This window comes from Trachypithecus francoisi, unplaced genomic scaffold, assembly GCF_009764315.1.
Source record: "Trachypithecus francoisi isolate TF-2019V2 unplaced genomic scaffold, Tfra_2.0 Lachesis_group16, whole genome shotgun sequence".
Classification (NCBI taxonomy): Eukaryota; Metazoa; Chordata; class Mammalia; order Primates; family Cercopithecidae; genus Trachypithecus; species Trachypithecus francoisi.
This window is the reverse complement of record NW_022681461.1, coordinates 71,914,253-71,940,063: the sequence shown is the minus strand read 5'-3', so window position 1 is coordinate 71,940,063 and position 25,811 is coordinate 71,914,253. Positions and strand designations below refer to the sequence as shown.

The window sequence follows — 25,811 nt, the reverse complement described above, 5'->3', positions numbered from 1 at the left end:
AAAAAAAAAAAAGCATATGATGAAACCCTTAGCGCTCAAATACAGGAAGTTAGACCCTGCAGGGGAAACACAAAAGTGAATCAGGCATATTTGCAGCATTCAAAGAATTCAGGCTGGGCGCAGTGGCTCTCACGTGTAATCCCAGCAATTTGGGAGGCCAAGGCGGGTGAATGACAAGGTCAGGAGATGGAGACCATCCTGACCAACATGGTGAAACCCCGTCTCTACTAAAATACAAAAAATTAGCTGGGCATGGTGGCGGGCGCCTGTAGTTCCAGCTACTCAGGAGGCTGAGGCAGGAGAATCGCTTGAGCCCGGGAGGTAGAGCTTGCAGTGAGCCAAGATCGCACCACTGTACTCCAGCCTGGTGACAGAGCAAGACTCCCATCTCAAAAAAGAATTCAAAAGAATTCACAGTCTGGTGGGAGAGACATTCATAGACAGATATAGGACAGGAACAGAGGATCTGTGACCTCCCCGTTCAGTATCTGTGCAGGATCTGGCAGTGGTCCCAGTGTACTGCTGCTCTTCCAACCGTATCATTATCCTTAGGAAAATGGGCTTTGAAATCAGACAGGCCTGGGTTTGAATGCTGTCGTCACCAGCTTACTAGCTCCTTACCCCTTGTGAGCGTCCCATAAGTTGGGAACAAGCACATCTCTGAATTTTTCAGTGCTATTGGAGCACACACACAGAATGTCTCGCCGAGCACCTGGCTCATATCCAAGGTGTAGTTAAGTGAGACATGTTACTAAGAAAGAGTCAAGGGCAAGAGTTTTAGAGCCAACCCAAACAGGACTCCCAGCTCGACCCTTAACAGCTGCATGATGTCCTACCAGTTTTCTAATCTGTCTAATCCATAGTTTCTCTACCTCTAAATGGGCTGATGACAATAAAACTCACCTTTCAGGATTGTCATGGGGCTTAGATGAGATTATATTTGTAAAAGAATTAGCTTAGTCCTTACACATGCGTGCAAAGCATTAAATAAGTGGTACCTGTTAATTACCCAGGAAGATGCAGAACAAGATGAAGCGTGTTCTCTGTATCTGTAACTAAGTCTGACGGACAGCCAATGCAAGGACCTGGGAGGAATTACCACAAATTATTAGGGAGTGTAGAACTGCATTGAGAATATCAGACTAGGTCTGGCTGCCAGTGTGCTCCCAGCTGGACTGAATGGAGCTGAGATTGCTGGCGTGGTGTGAGACCATCCCTTGCTGCCACTCAGGAGCTGCCTCGTGAGACAAAAATGTTGCTTCTTCGGCTTCTGCTACGTATAAGCAGGCCAATGCCACAGAACGCTAAAAATGATTAGCCAGTAGAGGCACCACGTATTCTGAAGGGACTGATTGCCCGAGTAAAGCTCTGTAGTCAGAGGAAGAAGAAACACCCCGGCAGGAATGAGTGCTGGGAAGTACACCTTTCACATCAGCATCAGCTGAGAATTAGAGAATTAGGTACTTAGGTTGGAAGAAGCCCAGGCAATGACAGAGCAGAGAATCCTGCTAGAAAAGGGAGAGTTGGTCCAAGAAGCCTTGTGGGTTTAACTTGCTCTTCGTCTGCAGATCCAAGAATTACTTCCATGATAATGGGCAGAGGGAGAATCAAGGAAAACTCATTTGTGTGGTCTGTTGAAACAGAGTAAGTCTGGAGTCATGTATGGGTTACTTGATTTTTATGCCTGAATAAGGAAGAGTCACTTGAATAGTTAAAATGAGAGAACTATATAAATTCCATATCACAAGAAAAAGAGAATTTAAGAGACTCAGAGAAGAGCACACCTCTGAAAATGATCTACCACAAAATCTAGAAGACCATTCTGTTTGATAACCTTCATCTCTTATAAGAAAATGTGACCTGTCTTACAAGTCCACTTAGGCTGCCACAACAAAATATTGTGGACTGGGTGGTCTGAACAATTTATCTCTTACAGTTCTGGAAGCCGGAAAGCCTGAGATCAAGGTGCCAGCATGGCAGGCTTCTGTTGAGGGCTCTCCTCCTGGCTTGCAGATGGCCACCATATGTCTGGACATGATGGTGAAAGAGAGAGAGAGCAAGCTTTCTGGCCTGTCTTCTAATAAGGGCACTAATCCCATGGTGAGGACCCTACCCTTATGACCTCATCTAACCCTGCTTACCTCCCAAAGGCCCCATCTCTACATGCTATCATATTAGGAGTTAGAGTTTCAACGTATGAATCTGAGGATGAGGGCACAGTTCGGTCCATAGCATGACCCCTGTGAAAAAGGAGCCGGAGTTGTATGGTGAAAAAGCAACAGAATAAGAAGGCAAAGAGAGAGGAGTAAGACGAGGAAGGATTTCAGGGAAGCAGAAAATGTAATAACAGAATTAAAAACTACATTCTATGAAGTAAAGAGCTGAGTTTATCTGCAAAATTGGAATTAGTGATGTGAAGGATGAACTTGAACAGATGAAGATAATGAGAGGAAAATATGATAAGCAGGGAGAACAGGGAGCCAGTTTCACATAATTGATGTTATAGTACCAGTGGCCAGAAACAGTGCTCCTAAGATCTAATGGAAGAAAAATTTGCTCAGCTAAAGGAAGACCTGTATATGCAGATTTAATAGGCTCATCATGCATCAGATAGATTCAGTATAAAGAGACCTGTACCTACATAGATCTCAGTGACTTTTTAAAACTATAAAGGGAAAGAAAAAACCTATATAAGCTTTCAGGCATAAAAAAGCAAGTTACCTATATATGAATTCAAGGTGGACTTGCCTCAGACTTCTCTGCAATACTAAATCTTAGAAGATAATGGATCAGATTTGAAGGGAAAAGGTTGTAATCTAAGAATTTTATATCTAGACAAACTGTGGTTTGTGTGTAAAGAGAAAAGCAAGGGCCTAAAAACATACTTTTTTTCTATGTACCCATCTTCACAAAATTATTTGAAGATATACTCTGATGAACTAAGTCATAGAGTACATTTAAAGACTCAATTGTGAGGAATTCATAGTATAAGAGGAACTGTGAGTAGTAAAACAAGATAAACTAGAAGTTAGTTTAAAATGTTCCAAATCCGGTTATACAATTGCAGAAGGCAGATTATTCTAAAATATTTAAGATGAGTGTTTTTTTTTCTTTTAAAGGAAGAAGGAATTGGTGAGGGCTACCGTAAAGTAGGTTAAGCCTTCCTATTCATAGTGTGACTCCAGACCAGCAAATCAGCATTCCTGGAAGCTTATTAGAAATGTATATTCTTAGGGCCTACTCCAGACCTACAGGATCAAAATTTCTGGGGTAGAACCCAGCAATCTGTGTTGTAACAGTCTTTCTAGATGATTCTTTGATGTGCGAAAGTTTGAGAAACACTGGGTTAAACTACCTTTCTCAGTGGTGATAGACTGAAAAGTGTCATTTCCCACTTGACTATTAACAATTAGAGAAATATATACTAATTGTCTAAAACAATAGACAGTATTGGAAATTAATGGAATATCGGAGAATAATGGAAAAATAAAGAGTTCATATATAAAACAACTGGGAATTAAGGCAGCAATCAGAAAGGGTGGAGCATGATTGTAAAACCAAATCAATTATAGCAATAAAAGCAAATGGCATAATCTCCTTTATTAGAAGGCAAAGCTTGTCAGGTTGATTTAAAATAATCCAATTGTTAATGGTTTATTAGAGACAAGGTTAATTCCTTATCTTTACTCTGCACTTGAGCTTCTCTTTCCTACTTCTAGAACTAGATTAAATTCCCTATCATGGATTTTTATAGCACTGCATGTGTCTGCTTGAGAGCACTTACTGTGGATGGAGTTTTAAATTTGAGTGACTCTTTGATTTTTTTTATCTCCTTTTGTTAGACTGCAAACTCCTTGAAGGCAGGAACTTTGCCTGTTTTGCTTAGCATTTTGTGCCAGCACTTAGCACAGTATCTGTTTAATGAATGACAGTACGAGAAAATGTTGGGACATGTCTTTACGTACATGTAAACAAATAGAAATCAGGATCTGACAAATTAATTGTCAAATTATGCCACACAAACTAATAAAATGGAATAATTAAATGTTACAGCGTGAGTTCTTAAATTTTCCCATGCATCAGAATTTTCTGGAGGGCTTGTTAAAACACGGATTGCTGGACCCAACACCTATAACTTTTTTTTTTCAGTAGGTCTTAGGTGATTCCTAAGAATTTGCATTTCTGACAGGTTCCCAGGTGATACTGATGTTGCTGGTCCAGGGACTGCACTTTGAGAAGCACTGTGTTGGAAATAGTTTTATGTTACTAAATACAGTTCACAGTGAAGATTTTGATCCCATGAACCTTTAGGTATCAAACAACATTGTTTTCAAATATACAAAATAAATTTAGAAATACAGTGAAGTGGAAAGATTTATCACAATATTTAGTCCTTGACAGAGCAAGTAGACAAATAAGGTTGTATAGAAGTTAAATAATGTGTTTAATACAGTTGATCTAATAACTGTGAATCCTGCAAAGAGCAAATAACTTACTATTTCCAATGTTTATGAATCAGTTACAAAAAGTATTTAACTACTAAAAATTCTATAGTGGGAGAGAAAAACCATAAACAGACTAATAGACCAATTAAGAAAAAATTAATTTTAACATGTATAACAAAATGTTGATATCCTTAATCTACAAAGAGTTTAGTAATTTCATAAATGTCAATATACCTGTAGAAATGCTGGCTGTAAACACAAAAGGAAACTCACAAAAGAAAAACGATAGTTAATTAAACATGAAAAATAAATCAATTTCCTTAGAAATCAAAGAAATGGAAAATAAAATCAGCAGTGTAATATAGTTCTTCTCATCAGATAGGCAGAATTTAAGAAGATGATAATACTTAATGCTGGCTGTAGTGTGCATAAACAGTCATTTTCACACCTTTCTGATTGGGATGGTGGTGCTATGGTTATCAAAGGCCTTAAAAATACATACCCTTTCCCTCTCTTGAATTTTTCCCCAGGAAATAATGTGCAAAGATTATATGGAATAGCCTTTATTTTGTGATAATGTGTAAAATTAATGGGTAAATGTGGAAAATTTTCTACAAAAACGTGAGTCACAACATTTTTTTTTAATAGGGAAAAAAATTTTGAAACAATCGCAATGTCCCTTGGTATAGAGGACTGGCTCAGCAAATTCCAAAGTCCAGGGGGAACCATGCAGCCAATAAATGCAGTAGAGATCAATATTTATTGATTCGGCAAGATGTCCACAAAGTAATGTCGATTGAAGACACCAGATTACAAAGAGGATATTGATCAGGACTGGCTAATTCAGGGCTCACAGGAGCCAGACAGGTGGTATCAGTGAGAGAAGCACACCCCAGAATGAAACAGAATGAAGAGTGGGAACCAGGGCACCCTCCCCCAAGGGAGTAGATGCTGCTCTTTGGGAGTTACAGATGATTGAAATTTCTCTTTAGTTTTTATTTCGTATTTGTATTTATCAGTATTTTATAATTTTCCCCCAGTGAACAATATTACATCAGACATTTTTAAGAAGAAAGAAGTTAGGCAGTGCCAAAAGAGAGGTAAAGATAAAAGTCGGGTGGGACTTGAGAGGAAGAAGTGACCCCTGCTGCCAGTGGGTGGGGGGTGCTTGGGGGTAGGGAAGGTTCTGGAAATGAGGGGGACCCTGGTTGTGGCCACTGCAGAGGGCAGGGCTGGTAGAGGGGCTGATGAAGAGGTTGGTGTTGGAGGTCAGCACATTTCTTGAGCACCGGGGCTGGGGTGGAGCAATGTGCCAGGTACTGTTCTAAGCACTTGCCATCTAAATTTAATCCTCACAGCAATCCTACAAGGTGGTCCTATTATGACCTCCGTTTTATAGATATGAAAACTGAGGCACAGAGAGGTTAAGAGACTTGCCCGAGGTTACCCAGCTCGAAATGTCTGAGCTGGGACTGGAATAGGGGTCTTCTAACTCTAGAGTCAGAATTGATTCCAGTTGATGGTCCCAGAATGGGGAGGAGTTTTTTGGGGGGTGGGAGCACGCTGATGCTTCTTGGTGGGGGCCAGTTGCCCATTCTTACACCTTCGTTTCCTTCCTGGACAGAAACTGGCAATTACACCTGTGAATTCTGCGGGAAACAGTACAAGTACTACACTCCCTACCAGGAGCATGTGGCCTTACACGCCCCCATCAGTGAGTACCTCCTCCCGGTGGGGATGGGGATTGGGGGACTGGGGACAGGGTGGGCCAACCGTTGGCCAGGCCTCTGGAATTTGGCTAGGAAATGGTGAAAGCAAGGTGAGCTCAGTTCTGGGTCAGTCTTTAGGTGTTAAGTCTGACCTAGGGCCACCTGTCTACAGTGGCTGGCATAGCTGAGAAGTCCCCCTCTTAACCCAGAACAGAGTCCGAGCCCTCCCTTAGTGGGCTCAGAGTCCTGTGCCCATGTAATTGGGGTAAGGAGGGTGGACATCACTTGTCCAAGTCCTGCTGTGGGCCCTCTTCTAGGTGCCCCCACATCATGAGGTTTATGAATCTCCACCCCCAATGCCAGTGCACCGTGATACAGCTTCAGTCTAAACAGATGCAGGAAGGAGCCCAGGCTAGGGGCATGGTTAACTGGACAGGAAAGCTCCCTCTTGGCCTTGATGGTAGGAAGTTAAGGAGGTGGCAGGAACCCTGAGCTAGGAGTCAAGCCCTGGCTGTTAATCCCAGCTGAGTCCCAGGCCTGCTTGTGACGTGGGGCAAGCCCCATCCCGACCCTGGACCACCATCTGCCACTCTGACCAGGAAAGGAAAGAGCTCTAAGGGCCCTTCCCACAGGGACATCCTGGCCTTCTATCCTCCTGGTGCCCATGAGCCTACCTTGCTGATTTCCCACCTCCTTTTCTGGATATTAGAGGGGACACCATCCTTGGATCCCCGAGTGTATGAGCTAGGGGGCCCATCAGCCTCCCTTCCCCTTCATGTACAGGTGCGGAAACCAAAGTCTGATGGGGGCGGGGCTTGTGCAGTCTCAGGGCAGAAGGGCTGGATGTTTAGCAACATTTTGGGGAGTGTTACTGGTTTTGTTTCTCACAGCAGAGCTGTGGGGATACCACTCCCCATTCTGTGGATGGGAAGACTTAAGTCCAAACAGAGAAGGAGGGTTTATAGAAGGTCACTGGGGCCTGAAGCCCCTTATAGTCTGGGAAGGCCGGAGTCCTTCCTGAAGCCCTGCTGTTGGCATACCAAGGGTATTGGATAGGGAGGGAGAAGTATTCAGAGCCTGGAGGGTGGTGCAGGTAGCTTCCCCAGGAATTCCTCCCCTCTGGGCAGAGTGGCAGGGGCTGAGGGGTCTCCCCATGGGTGAGAACTCCAGTCCCAAAGTCGAGCACTGGGCTGAGATTCTCATCTCTGCTTGCCCCTCACTGCTCTGTGATCTTGTGCCTGTTGCTCTCCTTCTGTGGGCTCCAGTTTCCCATCTGTGAAAGCTCTTTAAGGTCTTTTGAGCTCAGGATCTGGATTATAGACATCTCTGACATGAGGTACCTGCTATGGCCCCACTAGAAGAATTCATTCCACCTCCCAGCGTGGGCCGTATGGGTCTTTCAGTACCCACCGTAGAGCCAGATCTTGTGTGGGGAGAGAGGATGCAGGATTCCACTGGGTAGGCACCGACTGTCCAGTTGACCCACTTGTGGTACTGATGCCCAGACAGCAGGACTATGGTCGGGCTTGAACACCATGGCCTGTGCCCCTCTGGGGATCCAGCTTTCCATAAGCAGGTACAGGGCAGCCATGTCTGTGTTCTCCAGTGAAGCAGCAACTGCCCTGCTGCCTGGTGCCCAGACTGGATGCTACCCAGAATGCACTTTCAGTGAGGTGTTAGCTACAAGGGCAGACTATAACTTTGGGTTCAGCCTTTGGAGACTATCTTCAGTGCTTCCTGGGACAAGTTGAGTAAGGCCATGGAGTTAGTAAGATGGGGAACTTGGCTTTGAATTCCAGCAGGCAAGCTCTAAGCCCATACTCAACCATGAAGCTATCCTACATCCCATGTCAGATGGTACAGCAGAAAGGGGTGTGTCTCTTGCCCCCTAAGAGATGCACCACCCTGACAGCCTGGTGCATCTCTCCTGAAGGGCTGTCTACTTTTCTTTCTCTCTTCCTCATTTTCTTTTGCTTTCTGTTATGAACTCTCTTTCTTTCTGTATCTGCTTGTTGAATGAATCTCTCTGTTACCTACTGAAGTCTGGGAACTCAGGGGTCATCTGTGTTTAAAATACAGCATGAGAGGTTTAGCCTAGATTCAACAGAGAATTATTTATCCAAGGCTGATCAAGAGATAGGTCCTGCAGTGGCCTGTCTGGTTCTAGAGATTTGTGTGCCAATGGACTCCTTGTGGAGGCAGAGATGGATTTGAGGGCTTCATCAGGTGGTTTCCAGGGCTAGGGCTTGATTCCCTGGGTCTAGTGAGTGTCCCTATAAGGACATAGGCTCACTGTGGAAGAATTTCTTAGAATTAGTGTCATAGAATCTGTGTTCTTTTATGTCTGACTTCTTTTGCTCAGCAGAATGTTTTTTTTTGTTTTTTTTTTTTTTTTGAGGCGGAGTCTCGCTCTGTCGCCCGGACTGGAGTGCAGTGGCCGGATCTCAGCTCACTGCAAGCTCCGTCTCCCAGGTTTACGCCATTCTCCTGCCTCAGCCTCCCGAGTAGCTGGGACTACAGGCGCCCGCCACCTCGCCCGGCTAGTTTTTTTTTTTGTATTTTTAGTAGAGACGGGGTTTCACCATGTTAGCCAGGATGGTCTCGATCTCCTGACCTCGTGATCCGCCCGTCTCGGCCTCCCAAAGTGCTGGGATTACAGGCTGAGCCACCGCGCCCGGCCCAGAATGTTTTTAAGATTCATATTTTAACATATCGTATGTATCAGTTGTTCATGCTTTTTTACTTCTGAGCCATGTTCTATTGTATGAAAATACCATTTGTTAGCCATTTACCTGTTAATTTGGGTTGTTTCCAGCTTCAGGCTATTACAAATAAAGCTGCTATGAAAATGCTTATATGAGGATTTTGTGGGCATATGTGTTCATTTCTTTGGATAAATACCAAGGAGTAGAATTACTGGGTCATGGGGAATAGTATGTTTAACTTTTTAATAAGTGACAAACCATTTTCCAAAATGACCATAGCATCTTTTACTCCTACCAGCTGTACCTGGGAGTTCCACTTGCTCCATGTTCTTGCCAACATTTGATGACATTGGTCTGTTTAATTCCAGCTATTCTAGTGAGGAGATAGTGGAATCTCACTGTGGTGTTAATTTGTATTTTCTTGATGACTAATGATGTTGAACATCTTTATATTTGCTTATTGGCCACTTGCATATTTTACTTTTGAAATTGTCTGTTTAAGTCTTCTGCCCATTTTTTTGGTTGGGCTATTTGTCTTTTTATTATTAAGTTGTAGGAGTTCTTTATATATTCCAGTAGGCCTGGGTTCTTTGTCAGATATATGTATTATGGATTTTTCTCCTAGTCTCTGGCATGCCAGTTGATTTTCATACAGCATCATTTGATGAACAGATGTCTTTCATTTTGATGAAGTCCAGGTTGTCATTTTTTTCTGTAGTTAGTGCTTTCTGGGTTCTACCTCAAGGATATCCTTGCCTACCTCATACTGGTAAAGATATCCTCTTTTATTATCTTTCAGAAGCCTTATAATTTTAGCTTTTTCATTTAAGTCTATGTTAATTTTTCAAATGATGTGAGGTATGAGTTGAGATTCATTTTATTCCATACAGATACCTGGTTATTGCAACACCGTGTGTTGAATGGATTATCTTTTCATATTCCTTTGCACTGGTACTTTTGTGGAAAGTTATTTGAATGTATAAGTGTAAGTATTTTTCTCTTCCGTTGGTCTGTTTATCTTTATGCCTATTCCACATGATCTTACTTACTGAAAGCTTTCTAGTAAGTCTCAAATCAGCTACTCTTAATTTTTCAGTGTTGTTATTTTTCAAGACTATTTGGCTATTCTAAGAACCTTATTCTTCCATATTCACGTTAGAGTCTTCTCTAATTTCTGCCAAAAAAATGCAACTTGGAGTTTGTTTGGGATTATATTGAATCTATAGATCGATTTGGGGAGAATCATCATTACAATAATATTGGGTCTCCCAATCCATGAACATGGTATATTTCCCCAAGTATCTAGGGCTTGTTTAGTTTCTCTCAGCAGCAGTTTGTACTTTTCAGAGAAGTCTTGCACATATTTCATTCCGTATCTCCAAGTGTTTTATGGTTTGTGACACTACTGTGACTTTTAAATTTAATTTTCCAATTGTCTATTGCTATTGCATATAAAAAAAATCAATCTTTGTGTATTGCATTTGTATATTGCAAATTTGCTAAATTTACTTATTAGTTCTAATAGATTTTTTGTAGATTTCTTAGGATTTTCTTTTACATATTGATGTCATCCACAAATAAAGACAGCTTTATTTCTTTCCTTGCAATCTGTATTCTTTTTATTTTTTTCTTCCTCACTGTTCTGATTAGGTCCCTCCAGTACAATGTTGAATAGAAGAAATCAGTGAATATTTTTGCCATGTTTCCAATCACAGAGTTCAGTTTTTCATTGTTAAGCACTGTGTTAGCTAACGTAGGTTTTTATAGATGCCCTTTATCAGTTGATCTAGTTACCACAGGCTTATAGTTTATTAGAAGTTTTTCTTATAAATTGATGTTGCATGTTTTTTTCCTCTATCTTTTGAGGTGATTCTATGGATTCTTATATTCTCTTTTGTTAGTACTGGTGAATTACATAGACTTAAAAAAATTCACCATTCCTATACTTTATTAAAACACATTAAGCATATCAGAAATTCAAACTGTAAAATGAACTGAAGAAAGTTATAACCTGGGGATGATTATTCTTTGCCAGATAAAATGGCTTCCTTCTTTGAAGCTTCTGGGTTTTTTTTTTTTTTTTGATAGGATATATTTAAGGTGTATAACTTGATTATTTCATATGTATACATTGTGGAATAACCCCGCAAGTTCTTGCATAGGCATCTAAATTACTTAAAGATCCAAGGTTAGTTTATACAGTAATTTGTTTTTAGGAACATGTTTTCCTCTCACTTCTATCTAAAATTCCTCAGGATTTTACTTGCTTTTGATATCATTCCCAAAACTGTCTCCTCAAGGGCAGGGAACTACAGTCCTAGGATTAGCAGAATGCCCCGTATTTAATCAGTGGTGTGTTAACGAAGGTCATAATTAAGAAAGTGAATATTTCTGGTAAAGTTTTTAAGAAAATATTGATTGAAGTACATTGTCATACAATAAAGTGCCTGTCATTTAAAGTGTACAGTTTGAGAAGTTTTGACCTATGCATGCACCCATGAAACGGTCACCACAATCTAATTAACATGCCCATCACCCCCAAACATTTTCTCATGCCCTTTTGTAATTTGCTTACGACTTCCCCATCCCGAGGCAAACACTAATCTGTTTCCTATTACTGTAAATTAGTTTGCATTTCCTAGAATTTTACATATATGGAATCTTGCAGTATCTAAGTATGTATTTTTGAGGGGAGAGGTCTGGCTTCTTTCACTCTGCGTAATTATTTTGAGATTCATCTATGCTTACATGTATCAGTAGTTCATTCTCTTTTAATTGATGATGAGTAGTATTCCATTTCCAGATACACATGCTACAATCACTTTGTTCACTTATGGGTGGATATTTGGAGTATTGCTGGTTAGAGTTCTGGAGCTAATATAAATAAGGCAGTTATGAACGTTTGCGTACAAGCCTTTGTGAGGACAAATTATTTATTTCTCTTGGGTAAATACGTAAGAATGGAATGGCTGGATCATATGATAGATGGTTGTTTAACTTTTAACAACAGCCAAATTGTTTTCCAAAGTAGTTGTGCCGTTTTACTTTCCAACCAGCAGTACAATTTTCTTTTCTTGTAATGTTCTTGTCTCATTGAGTATCAGAGTAATACTGGCCTCATAGAATTGGGAAGAGTACTCCCTCCTCTTCAATTTTCTGAAGAGTTTATATAGAATTGGTATTATTTTACATAAGTATTCTATACAATTCAACAGTTAAGCCATCGAGCCTGAAATTTTCTTTGTAGGAAGGATTATTTAGAAATATATTCCATTTCCAAATATTTGGGAATTATCCAGATTTTTTGTTGTTATTGACTTCTAACTTAATTCCATTGTGGTCAGAGAACATATTCTGCATTTTCCAATCTTCAAAATTTATTGAGATAAGTTTTATGACCAGCTTATGGTCTCTTCTGCTGTGTGTTTCATGTCCACTTGGCAAAAAAAAAAAAAAAAAAAAAAAAAAGATGTATCTCGTAGTGTCAGTTAGGTTAAGTTGGTTGATAATGTTGTTCACATCTCTATACTCTTTCCTAATTTTTTTTTAAATTAGTTTGTCTTACCAAGTTCTGACAGAGAAGCATCAAAATTCTCAACTCCAATGGTGGATTTGTCTGTTTCCCCTTTTAGGTTTGTCAGTCTTCGATTTATGTAATTTGAACCTTTGTTATTAGGTACACAAAGTTAGCATCATTATACCTTGATGAATTGACCCTTTATAAAGTAGTGCAATGCCATTCCATACCTCTGGTAATGCCTGTTGTCCTGAAATTTCCTTTGTTGGTTGCTGTAAGCCATGACAGCTTTCTTAGGATTAGTATTTGTGTATCTCTAGTATTAGTATATCTCTTTTCATCATTTTCTTTTAATCTACCTTTATCTTTGTATTTGAAGTATGTGTATATAATTGGTTCTTATGCCTTTCTTTATCCAGCCTGGTAATCCCTGCCTTTTAATTGAAATGTTTAATTCATTTACATTTAATATACTATATTAATATGGTTAGATTTAAGTTTACTATCTTGTATTTTTTCTATTTGTCCCATTTGTTCTTGTTCATTTTTTTCTTATTTTCATGCCTTCTTTAGTATTAATCAAGTATTTTTTTAAAAATGCCTCTTAGCTTTCTAGCCATAACTCTTTTTCTTTAGTGGTTTCTCTATGATTTATAATATACATGTTTAATATGTTACAGAGCACCATAAATTTGTATCATAACACATTACATATAATATAAAAGCCTTACAATGGTATACTTCCCATTTACTGCCCTCCTGTTCTTTGTGCTATTTTTATCATACATTTATGCCTACATATATTATAAACCCAACAATTACTCTTTCAGCTTTAATAGTAATTTGTTAAAGTAACAGAGAAATTAGAAAATGCCTTTTATATTTACTTACATATTTTCCATTTTCTTTGCTTTTCTTTCCTTTATGTACATCTGAATTCCATCTATCATCATTTTCTTTAATTCTTGAAGAACTTCCTTTAATATTTCTTGTATTGTAGGTCTATTGGTGAAAGATTCTCTCAACTGAAGATGTTTTTATTTCACATCTTTTTTTGAAGGATTTTTTTTCTGGATATGGAATTCTAGACTGATAATTTTTTTAATGTTTAAAAATATCTTTCCTTTGTCTTCTAGCTTAAGTTTTTTCTGATGAAAAGTCAGAGATCATTCTGATTGTTATTCATCTATATTTAGTGTATCTTTTTTCTCTGGATGCTTTTAAGTATTTCTGGGGTTACTAATTTTTAGCAATTTCATTGTGTTTATCCTGTTTGAGATTCATTGAGCTTCTTGGATCATGAATGTACATTTTTCATCAAATTTGGAACATTCTCAGCCAGTATTTCTTCGAATATTTTTCTTTCCTAATCTCTCTTTTCTCTCTTGTTAAGACTAATTACATAGATATTTGATAATCAATAATGCTTACAGATCAACTGACGCTCTGTTCATTTTTTCAGCCTTGTTTTCCCTCTGTGCTTCAGTTTGAATAGATTCTATTGCCCCATCTTCAAGTTCACTGATCTTCTCTTCGGTGGTGTCTAACCTGCTTTATTAGAAAAATCTATTAAGTGAACTTTTTATTTCAGCTATCATATTTTTCATCTAAGTTTCATTTGGTTTCTTTTTATAATTTTTATTTCTCTTCATTATTTTTCATTTTCCCTATCATTTCTGTATGTTTCCGTTAACTGGTTTTTCTCTTGATTACTGGTCACAGTTTCCTGTGTTGCCTGGAAGATAATTGTTTCTTCCACGCTGCATCCTGAGAATACTGTGTTGTTGATTTGATTTTGTCTTCCTTTGAAAAGAGTTTTGTTCTGGCAGGTGGTTAATTACAAATCATCTCAATACTTCAAAAGCTGGTTTTTAAGCTGTGTTAGGGCAGGTCTAGAATGGTTCTTATTCTGGGGTTAGAGCAGCTCTTCTAAGGCGTGGCCTTTCTGGCCATTTCTTAGCTGAATGCCTGAAGTATTGAGCAAGGTCTCTCCTCTCTGGCAGGGGGAACTCCAAAATATCTCCTACTCTTGTGTGACTTTTGAATCTTCACTTACTTCACAGCCCCCACCCCCACCCCCATTAGCTATTTTTTGCTAGGCTTTGCAGAGACTCACTCTGCACAAATACAGTTTGGTACTCAGCCAGATTTCACGGGGGCCTATCTGCACATTTCTGGAGTTCTTTTTTGTTGCACAATTCTCTCTTCTTTGTTAATTTGCCGTGCAAATTCTAGCCACCTCAAAAGCCCTGAACTCAGATCACTGTCTCCTTCGTTCACTGAGATGTTTGGGCTCCACCTTTCTCTGCCCTGGTCCAGAGGAGCTCTCCAGGCAGAGAGCTAGAGTGACCATGGGGCTCACATCATGTTTTCTGTCCTGAATCACAGTTCTGCACCACCTTTGTCCAACTTTATAGTTGAATATGGCAGGAGGCTAGTCTTGTACCAGTTACTCCATCATGGCCAGAAGTGTGAGTTCTCCAGTTCTCTTTCTAAGATGAAGATCCACAAGGAGGGGTTCCCTGGTTGACTCTTCTTGAATCTCATCTCGCATTCATCTCCACCTCCAGCCTTTGAGCACATGATTCCATTTGCTTCCAATGCAGTTTCATCCTCCTGTACCTCGTGGAAGTTTCAGGGAAACCCCCTGGTCTCTCCATCCCTTGATTGTGTGGTTGCTTTTCTTGAATCCTTGCATTCTCTGAATTATTTTGCTCCTTGCATTTTCTAAATTTTTTTTTTTTTTTTTTTTTTTTTTTGAGACAGAGTCTCGTTCTGATGCCCAGGCTGGAATGCAGTGGCCGGATCTCAGCTCACTGCAAGCTCCGCCTCCTGGGTTCACGCCATTCTCCTGCCTCAGCCTCCCCAGTAGCTGGGACTACAGGCGCCCGCCACCTCGCCCGGCTAGTTTTTTTTTGTATTTTTTAGTAGAGACGGGGTTTCACCGTGTTAGCCAGGATGGTCTCGATCTCCTGACCTCGTGATCCGCCCGCCTCGGCCTCCCAAAGTGCTGGGATTACAGGCTTGAGCCACCGCGCCCGGCCTCTAAATTTTTTTTGGCCCAGTTAAATTTTCAGCTTTCTGGAAAGGAGACCACAGTGCTGTGTTATTTTTTAGATACCTCCTGTGTGTAGATATCACATGTGTGTTTCCTCCAGGGGAAATCAGCCAGGCCCAGTTAAATTTTCAGCTTTCTGGAAAGGAGACCACAGTGCTGTGTTATTTTTTAGATACCTCCTGTGTGTAGATATCACATGTGTGTTTCCTCCAGGGGAAATCAGCCAGTCTGTCTGAGACTCTTTCATTCTTTCTCAGGAAGAGCTCAGGTAGGAATTCCAGCATGACAGTGTTCCCTGTGAGGTCAACAGAGGGGGCACACTGTTAAGTAGAATGAGTCAGGAGCCTGGGACATTGATCCTGGCCCAGCCCAACCCACCCTGTGACCCAGAATTGATAGCCATACCTCTCTGAGCCTTAGTAGCCCCATCTGCCTCATACCTTTGGGACCACTGGGAGGATAACATGTCAGATAGCTTCATGGCACCATTATGTGCCCTCATTGGGATCCCATCTTCAATGTACTCTTCTTCGGCAGTTCTGACTTTAAATTTTCTGGCCGCTCATGCATGGATACACAGATTCCACAATGTCTCTTGAGCACTGTGTATCAGGGAACATGCCAGACACCCTGTGCATGGCGGGCAGGGCTGGCAGATTTCCTACTCTCTTGGAGCATACACGCTAATAGGGAGAGAGCCATGGATCAGAGGTCATCCTGTGTGTCATTATTGATAGTGATCGGTCCTTGGAAGGGAAGACAAGAGGGGACCGACAAATAAATGGTCCCAGGTGGGGAGGTTTCAGGAGGCAGACTCCCTAAGGAAGAGATCTTTAAATATAGTATGTAGGACCATCAGTCAAAAGTTGGAGGGAAGAATGTTCGAGGCAGAGGGAATAGCATGCACAAAGGCTATGAGCTTGAAAGAGAAAGGATATTGTAGGATATGAGAAGGCAAGGAGCTCAGTGACCTGCGAGGAAGCTGGAGAGGGGAGTGGGTCTCAAGCAGGGTGATCGGAGCACACAGGTGATACCCTCAGGCCTATGATCTATGTGCTTTATGCATGTTCCTGAGCTCCCTGCCACAGGGAAAAAAGGGGGCTCTCTCCCTCAGAATGCCAGGATCTTTACAGCAGGAATTGTAGACTCTGTAGCAGGCCGATCCAGAGGGGCTCCTAGAGTCATTCTGCAGGGATGGAGCCTGAGATTTCAAAGGGAAAGCAGCTTGATTAGGCTGTCACTCAGAAACTCTGTTCCTGTGTGGGTCACTGCCATGGAGAGCGGAGGAGTGCACGACCTTGTGCCAAAGACATCCTTGTACAGCCGGCAGACTTGAGCCCTGTCTCATCTCAGCAGTAACTTTGTGTGTTGCCATCAACAAACTTACGATGTCTGTGGCCAGAATAAGCCTTTGGGTCTTGGGTTTTTTTTAATCTCTGAAAAATACCAGTAATAGCTGCTTACATTTGAAGAGCAGTTTATCATTCAGGATGCTTCTGAGACTTTCTTGGATTCCCACAAAGTCCCTGTGAGGCTGGTTATGCAGAGAGGGTCATCCCAGTGTTGGTGGAGTTGAGGGGGGAAAACAAAGGCTGAGATAGGGGAGGTGTCGTCTCCAAGATTGCGGAGGCCGAGGGTTACCGAGCTGGGCTTCAGGGGTGGATTTGCCTCACTCCAGACTCAAGGCTGGTTCCATTACAGTGAATCACCAGCTGTGGCCCCCAAACTCCACCTCGCACAGGAAAGCAGCAGAGATATTAGAAATGGACTCCGGGGCCGGGCGCGGTGGCTCAAGCCTGTAATCCCAGCACTTTGGGAGGCCGAGACGGGCGGATCACGAGGTCAGGAGATCGAGACCATCCTGGCTAACACGGTGAAACCCCGTCTCTACTAAAAAATACAAAAAAAAACTAGCCGGGCGAGGTGGCGGGCGTCTGTAGTCCCAGCTACTCGGGAGGCTGAGGCAGGAGAATGGCGTGAACCCAGGAGGCGGAGCTTGCAGTGAGCTGAGATCCGGCCACTGCACTCCAGCCCCGGCGACACAGCAAGACTCCGTCTCAAAAAAAAAAAAAAAAAAAAAAAAAAGAAATGGACTCTGGGTGCCTATTGCAACATGGAATGTGTCGGTTCATTCTGTGGCAAAAAAAAAAAAAAAAAAAAATGGAAACTATGAGACAAGCAATCCCCTGGTGGGACTCAGGGGCCTCTGAGGCCCTCAGCTCAGAAAGAGGGATGGAGAGTGGGAGAGAAGGTGTCCAAGTGTCCTTTGCCACCCAGACCGACCTGTCAGTTCCTGATTCAGAAAGAGAGTCCTGAGAGTGGCAGCTCACATTGCAAGGGACAAAAGTGTTTTCCACAGACTGAGGCCTTGGGATTTGTTTCTGGGCTGGAGTGGGCAGACGAGGCATGACTAAAGAGCTCCCCTGCTCCCGGCATCTGGCCACCACTGTAGGCGAGGAGTGGGTGACCCTCCACAGGAGAGAACAGGCAGCCCCAGTCCTCGCAGCTCACCCCATGCACCAACGTGGTAAATGAAGGACCATAGAGTGGCTTTTTCTTTTTGCCACTCACTTCCTCTGTGACCTTGGACAAGGCCCTGCATCCTGCTTCTTTGGGCCTGAGCTTTGCCATCTGTGCCAGGAATGAGCAGAGGTGGCGGGCCAGGGGGCCCTTTCATTTGAGCTCTGCAAACAGTGCTCAGGACGGACGCTGTCCTAGGAGCAGGGAGATAGTGAGGCCTGCCTCCACCTGCTTGGGCCAGGGGGGCAACAGCCAGGTCCTTCTCTAGGCAGGTCAGGGCTGTGGCCAGGCACTGAGTCAAGACAGTACCCTCTGGTGTTACTAATTCCTGGGGGTTTTATGAGCCTCTGGTCAGTACCAAAGGGCCCCCTCTTCCTCTTGCTGCCTAGCCCCCTTCCTGCCCCTCAGGGAGAGTTGCGGATTTTGCATGATCTCTGAAGGAGAAGACCACTGCCCCCTCCTCTTTCATTTTTATGGTGGAAGTGTGGCCAGGTTCAGGGGTTGGCCACCACTGCTAAGGGTTCAGGGGAGGGTGAAGGAGGCTGACTGATGCTCCCCCAAGACCACCAGAGGTGGAAACTGCTTGAGAGTCAGCCCCTGGTTCTCAGTGACTCCAGCTTCTACAGAATTTTCAGGTGAGGGAAACGGGGCCTGGGTCATGGTGATGCAGGGTTCCCCAGATAGCATCCGGGAATTGCTATGCTTATTTCAATTAAAGCGTCAGGTGTTGGGTCGAGCAGCATCCCCTGAGAGCAACAGTTCCCACTCAGTGCCCACAAGGTGCCACAGAGCCCCTTGCCCTAAAACCTTGGAGGCACCATCAGGCCCCTCTGCCTTGCCCCAGCCCCGGCACACCCCTGCCTGTGTGCTTCCTATTGTAACTTCCAAGCCAGCCTTCCTTTAATGGAAAAGGAGCTTAGAAACCAACATTCCAGAAGATGCACTTGGACCTGGGTTAACCAATTCAGATGCCCTAAGAGCTGGTCAGTCCAGAGACTGGGCTGGTCAAGGGTTATGGGTGACCTACACAGTAGGCTGGTTGGTGGCCACCAGATAACTAAGCATGAGCTAACAAAAGTTTCCAGACTCCTGGACTTTCTCTGGCTCTGAGTTAAGTGAGAATCCTTGTTCTCTGTGGCACAAGAAGAGGTTGGGCAGAGAGAGTCCCAACCCTGGACTGTGGGGCTGGTGGCCTGAGAGGCCACTCACTCTGCCAGCTGGGAGGGCCCTCGGGGACTGAGAGCGTGACCCTCTCAGGTACTGCCCCCGGGTGGGAGCCACCAGATGATCCAGACACGGGCTCTGAGTGTTCACATCCAGAGGTCTCCCCATCTCCACGCTTCGTGGCAGCGAAGACCCAGACGAACCAGTCGGGGAAAAAAGCTCCGGCCTCCGTGGTCCGATGTGCCACCCTCTTACACCGCACCCCTCCAGCCACCCAAACCCAGACGTTTCGCACTCCAAATTCGGGATCTCCGGCAAGCAAGGCAACCGCAGGTACCAATGGCCTATGTGACCCCCACACTTTCTCCACCCCTGCCCTTCTCACCACCTGCCACAGCTGTGCCTGGGGTTGCTGTTCCCTTGCAAGAGTGAGAGTGGCAGTCCCATCGTGATCTGGGACAAATCTGAGTCCCAGCTCTGCCTCTGGCTGGCTCTGTGACCATGGCAAGCCACCTGACATTTCTGAGCCAAGTCTTCTCACCTTAAATCAGAGGGTTGTACAAGGAGGTTTGCAAACTTTTTTTTTTAAGTAGTAGAATTTTTTTTCCCAAATCATGGCCAAGGGGCCTGTTTTATTTGACATTCTTCGCAAGGTTTAAAAATTTTTTGAGTTAGTTGCCAGCTTTTGAGCATCAAATTTTATGTAAAACTTTTGATTTCTACCTGACATTGAAAAGTCAGATCTGGCAGTCCCGGACTCACTTTTCTACAGGGCAACAATTGGCTGCTTCCTTGAATAGAGTGTATGCTCTCCACTTCGCCACATCCCCACCACTCTCTACTGCCTCCCCAACACAATGGCCATGTGGCAGGTGTTATTTCTCATTGTGATCACAGTGTTGTCTGTCTTACATCCAACCCAGTTCATCTGTTTCTGTTGCCTGCCTGGACCCTGTTGGCATGAGTGTGCATTTCCCACCTTTCAGAAAACTTCATTTAAAAAAAAATTGTTTCAACAAGGATCTGCTCTCAACAAAGCAGAATAAGCCGAATGGTCGACCTAGATCTCCGGTCTCTTGCCCTTCCCTTCTGTGGCACTACCCATGAAACTCCTCCATGAGATACAAGCCCAGCAGGAAATGAGTGGATGCCACCATTTCCTCAGTTCACACTGCAAAGGACTCTGGCTCCAGAGGGGTAAACAGACAGTAAAAAGTTCCGAGAAGTTATTTCCTCCAGGAAAACTGGCCAGACACACTGTGTGCTGAGGACCAGCAGTCAGAAATTCTTAGATTCACGCTTGGATGGAACCAGCCCTGGGCCACCTGCTGGGACTTGGGGGTTGTAGGGCAGAGTGATGGTGTGGTGCTTCTGGGACCGTGGTCCCTTCAGTTGTCCTCAGGAGATAAAAGTCATTTCTTAGATAAAATAGATGATCAAGGTGAGAACTCATGTAAAGGAACCACTTGGTTCATTCGGTGACTGACATCCCAGCGGCGTGATTAAGCTGTGCTTTCCTTAATTCCTTAGTTCAGGAGGCTAATTTTGGGCAAGGGTGTGATTCTTTGAAGATATGTTTATTGTGCTTAGATCTCCCAAAAAGAGAGTAGTCAATCAGCCTTGAAGGTCATGGTTTTTCAGGTACCGTGTTGAGAAAAGCCAGTAGCCATTGTGTTTATCAACAGTAGCATAAATTAGTTAGAAGCAGATTGGTCATCACAGTCTTATTGGTGATAGATATTGGCTCCACTAAATGATGGAATCATGGCTTTCAAATCTTGCTTTCTCTCTTGCACTTTGTGGCTGGGAGTTTTTGTGCCTGCGGTTTCTGCAGAGGGCGGCCCACAGGGTGTGGTACGTGGTCGGTCTCCAGCTTCAGTGTCTCTGAGTAGGCATTCAGCAAGCTATGGGACAGGCCTCAGGCTGCCTTCATGTGCCTTGGAAGACTTGTGGGTGGGGGTCACCTCTGGATTCACCAGCTGGGCAGGTCCGAGGGCATCCGGTTGGGAGCAGGAGCCTGCATGGGAGGTAAGATAGTGTGTGGTTGAGGAAGAAACTGTCAGTCACCTCCTCGTCCTGGAATAAGCGGCCCTTCGTGTGTGTATGGGCATGTCCCTGTGTGGGATTTCACCTCTGGTACTGCACGTTGATTTTTCAGCCAGAGGTATTTGTGGCAAGGAAAGCTATTCAAAATGTGCATTATCAGCTGAGCAGTGTAAGAGTTTGCAACCTCAATTGTGGTAAGTTCTACCAGCATGCTGGTCAGAAGTCCTCCATAGATGAGTACCAGTCACCCGACGTACACAAGGATGAAGATGGGGTAGGCAGTCACTTCTCTACCCTAGGCCTTTTTCAAAAGGAAGCACCTGCCCCCAAAGTGAAGTCTGATTCTGCCATCTGGGAGGGTTAGGAGCACATCCAACCCCAGGAACTTGACAATCTCACTCCTTCCTCTGTTTTTTTTCACCTGTGAAATGGGAAAGACAGTGCAGCCCTCACAAGGCTCTTGGGAGAATTAGAGGGACCGTGGATGTAAAGTGTCTGGTCCAGTGCCTGGTACATAGGAGGTACTCAGCGAACAAGAGCCCCCCACCCCACTTTCCCTAGACTGAGAACAGAGGGGCCTTCTGTGCCAATTTGTAGATGCTCCCTGGGACTGTCAGCCCAGGCATTTCACAGACACATTTTGAAGGGAGGGTCGTCCTTGTAATGTGAGCTGCAGCCTCTGCAGGAAGGAGCCTGTGTTGGGAGACATTGTTACAGTGGGATGACAGGGGTCAGGGGGATGTGGGAATTGGGTGGGGCCTGCAGGCGCTGCCTCTGGCTTCCTTTCCCATCATCCCCATGACCATCTGCAACCCTGGCGCCCACAAACTAAGTACTTGCTCTTCCGGAGCAGGGTGGACCAGGTGAGAGTGGTGTTTCCCAAAGTGCACTCTCAAGATCACCAATTTTGTGAGATATTTCAGAATCTAACGTTTTTAAAATGGGGTTCTGTGGGAACCCCTCTTATGTTTGGGGAAGGCTGGGTTAAGTAAACCTAAATGGGTCTCTTTCCGGGCAGACTTCTCGGAGCCTTTGATATCTTTGGGCAAATTGTTTCTCCTTAAGAAATGGACGGGGTCAGCTGCGCATCCCAAATTGACTTCTTCCCTGAGGTCTTTATCTCTTGGATCATCTGGCATCCCCCTCATGCCAAGAGCACCTTGGAAAAACTGGGCTGTCTTCCAACTCGGATCATCTGTTTCAATACCTTCTGCAGGTGGGGGTGGGGGATAAACTCATGGTTTTCCACCTGGTTGGACCCTATCTCTGCATTGCAGGGTTTCCAGAGAGTGTGCTGGGAGAGGGCAGGCCACTCAGGTAGATGGCAGCCTGTAAGCAGAGACACCCCAGCAGTCACTCAGGGGGAACCCATCCCTTCCGCTGGGTGAACACCAACCAGACTTTGCCTGGGTTTGGCCTCTGGGGGTGTGGGGCTGCCCCGGCTCTCCCTGTCACGCAGTCTGTTCCAGGATGCCCTCCCTGTCACGAGGCACCACCTAGCTGATGGAGCTGGAATCACCAGAAAACATGCTGTCATCATCTCTACCCTTTGGTGGGGCCCGTGGCAGCAGAATCTGACAGGGAGTGGTGGGCGGTAGATCTAATGACTTGGTGTCAGAATTGTGGCTCTCTGGGAGCCAAAGATGGGAGACTCAGGCCCATTTGCCATCTGCTCTCCAGCTGGATTTCATCTGTGTGTTTTGGGGCATGTCACCCCCCCCAACCCTGTGCCTGGGCCTCCTGGGCACTGCCAGGAGGGTCTCTTGCGGCCCTGCCAAGGGACTAGGCCACTCAGAGGAGCCTGGGGAGGTCTGACTTGGGCTCTCGGAGCCCTTTTGAGAGCTGGTTGACCCAGCAGAGTCCTTGGCCTTCACCCACCCTACCCCTCCCTTGAGACCTAGTGCTGACCAATCACCATTGTGTTCTTTCTCTCTCCTGTCCCCCACCCAGCAGAAAGCGCTTTCAGTCGGAGAGTAGAAGGCAAAGCACAAAACCACTTTGAAGAGACGAACAGCAGTTCACAGAACTCCAGCGGTGAGTGTGCCCCTTGACAGCCATCCTGTGCGGCAGCTGCCAGCTTCGCCTGCTCCCCCCTGGCAGCCGCGGCAGCACCCTGTGGGCTGGGGTCTTTGTGGTGCATGATGGATCTTGTTGGGAGGAGGCTGGCAGTAGGGAATTAGAGGGAGACTACAGAGGCAGGAGGGGCCTTTTCTTCCAGGGACATTCCTCTGAGCCTTGGGCATCAATGGGCAGTGCCTCCTCTCTGTCTCCCCCATGGAGAGAGCAGCACCCCTCCCCATAGCCTGCGGCATCAACTCAGCTGACCCCAGGTGGTTGGGCCTGAGAGAGCCACTGCTATATGTTTAGGATAGACGTCTCAGCCAGTTTGTTTACAGGAGAAGCAAAGAAAGTACAGTAGAGAGAGCTCTAAGAGACTGGGCGCCGTGGCTCATGCCTGTAATCCCAGCGCTTTGGGAGACTGAGGTGGGTGGGTCACTTGAGGTCAGGAGTTAGAGACCAACCTGGCCAACATGGTGAAACCCCACCTCTACTAAAAATCCTCAGGAGGCTGAGGCAGGAGAATCGCTTGAACCCAGGGGACAGAGGTGAGAGAGAGAGAGAGAGAGAGGAGAGGGGAGAGGGGAGAGGGGAGAGGGGAGAGGGGAGAGGGGAGAGGGGAGAGGGGAGAGGGGAGGGGAGAGGGGAGAGGGGAGAGGGGAGAGGGGAGAGGGGAGAGGGGAGAGGGGAGGGGAGAGGGGAGAGGGGAGGGGGAGAGGGGAGAGGGGAGAGGGGAGAGGGGAGAGGGGAGAGGGGAGAGGGCTGTGAGAGCCAGAGGCCCCAAGTTCTGGTCTCATTTTGGCCATGGAGCCATTAGAAGGAAGATTCCCTTCCAGCCCCTACCTGCTTAAGTGGGTTTAACTGAGGCTCCCAGTGGTCTCTGGCGCCCCCTGATGGCCTGCCTCATGCAGGACCGCGACAAAGCCCTAGAATGTCCAGGGCAGCAGCCAAGGGGCCTCTCCCACCAGACCCAGGGTCAGCCTTTGGGAGCCCTGGCTGGTCACCAGCAGCCTCTGTCTGAGCAGAACACAGCAAGCTAGTCTGTAGCCTGAGAGGTAGGGCAGGAGGGGAGAGGAATTCTCACACTGTGGTTAGATTAGGGGAAGGCACCCACTCACTTTCTTGCATGGTTGAAGTTTAATTCACTACATATTAGGTGTCAGCCTGTACCAGGCACTGGGCTGGGCACTGCCTGGGTGTGGACAGGTGACGAACACATCACAACCGTTGGGGACCCTCTGAGACAGCCAGGAGCCCAGACTTCAGTGTGGAGGCACCTGCCTAGTAACAGGAGCTCCACTTCGGGCTCTTACTCACATGTGAACCCAACTCCACCACTTGCTAACTAGTGACTTAGGCTAGTCTCTGAATCCCTCCTCTACTATGAAGTGGCTTGACAAACACACATAGCCCTGTGGTGGTTGTAAACATTCAGTGAGTGCCTGGCACAGATTACATACTCAGGTGTTAGGGTTTTTTGGTGGTGATAGTTGATCATTTTAATTTTTTAAGTAAACCAAGTGATTTGATGACTGCTCTGCAGAAGGAAATGAGGTTTTGAACAAAGTAATCTACACAACCTCTCCAAGAGGTGGGCCTGTAAGGGATGGGGTGACTTGCCCAAGGCCACATAGGAATAAGTAGCAGCGCTGGGCTGGAACCAAGGTCTCCGGGTGTGCCCTGTGCTCCCAGCCAAGCCATGCTGCACCGTCTGTGCATCCCCTGCCCCCAGAACTAATATTCACAATCGGGAATGATAGTGCAAGCACTGCTGCTGCTGCTGTTGGCAGCCGCCATTTATTGAGCGCTTACTGTGTGCCTGGCATGTGTTCAGAGCTTTATATGTCTTATCTGTCTTCCTCCTTACCACAGCCCCATGCGGGTCAATGTTATTGTTATCCCCACTTTTTGGAGTGGGAAACTGAGGCTCAGGAAAGGTAGATTGCTGCCCCAGGTCCCCCAGATTATAAGTGGTGGAGCCAGGATTCCCCATCTAGTCCATCTGGCCCCACTGTGCTGCCTGCTGCGTTTGAGACTTGCCAACCTCTGGCAGTGCCAAGAAGTGAGGGAGAGATGCCAGCCAGCAGGAGCCCTCCAAAGCACAGCCGCTTTCGGTGGCTGCTCTGGTGTTTGGTACCAAACATCCCCACCCTGGTGCCAGAACCTAGAAGGAGCTGCCAGCTCCCTGTCCCGAAGTGAGCTGCCGTGCAAGGATGTCTTGTCACCGGTACTCATGTGGCCTCACTTTTTCAGAGTGAAGGGTGTCCTGGAGGGATGGCAGTGACTTGTCTTGCCCTGCCTGGTGGCCCCAGCACCCACAGTAAATAAACCTTGATCCTCTGAAAGGCATGGCCTCTGTGTCAAGCCTCCCCGCAACCCCACCCCAGATTGTAAGCCTGCCCCTCAGATGCTCCCTGCTCCTCTGAAAGCCCCATCTGGCTCACTGGTTATTAAGAATAAAAATGATGACGATCAGCACAGAACAGCAGAACTAGAAGAGATGGCTAAACTGTTTCTCTTTTGCAGAAACTGCAAGTCCCCTGATTTCCAACCCTTTCCCTCTCCTACAGAGTAAGTGATGGTCCTGTC

The 25,811-nt window shown here is 45.2% G+C and overlaps 1 protein-coding gene across 20 annotated transcripts in view; it reads left to right on the top strand.

The window, feature by feature from the left end:
- ZNF618 (zinc finger protein 618) overlaps positions 1 to 25,811 on the top strand; it is a 180,793-nt gene that overhangs the window by 135,077 nt on the left and 19,905 nt on the right. For 3 of the 20 annotated variants that reach the window (XM_033237710.1, XM_033237706.1, XM_033237704.1), the window contains 5 exons: positions 5,486 to 5,545; positions 6,070 to 6,159; positions 19,212 to 19,451; positions 23,115 to 23,198; positions 25,749 to 25,793. In XM_033237710.1, coding sequence (XP_033093601.1) covers positions 5,486 to 5,545; positions 6,070 to 6,159; positions 19,212 to 19,451; positions 23,115 to 23,198; positions 25,749 to 25,793 — 519 coding nt within the window. The remainder of the gene's footprint in view (positions 1 to 5,485; positions 5,546 to 6,069; positions 6,160 to 19,211; positions 19,452 to 23,114; positions 23,199 to 25,748; positions 25,794 to 25,811) is intronic. The other 17 variants (XM_033237711.1, XM_033237709.1, XM_033237713.1 and 14 more) reach the window with 14 other exon arrangements.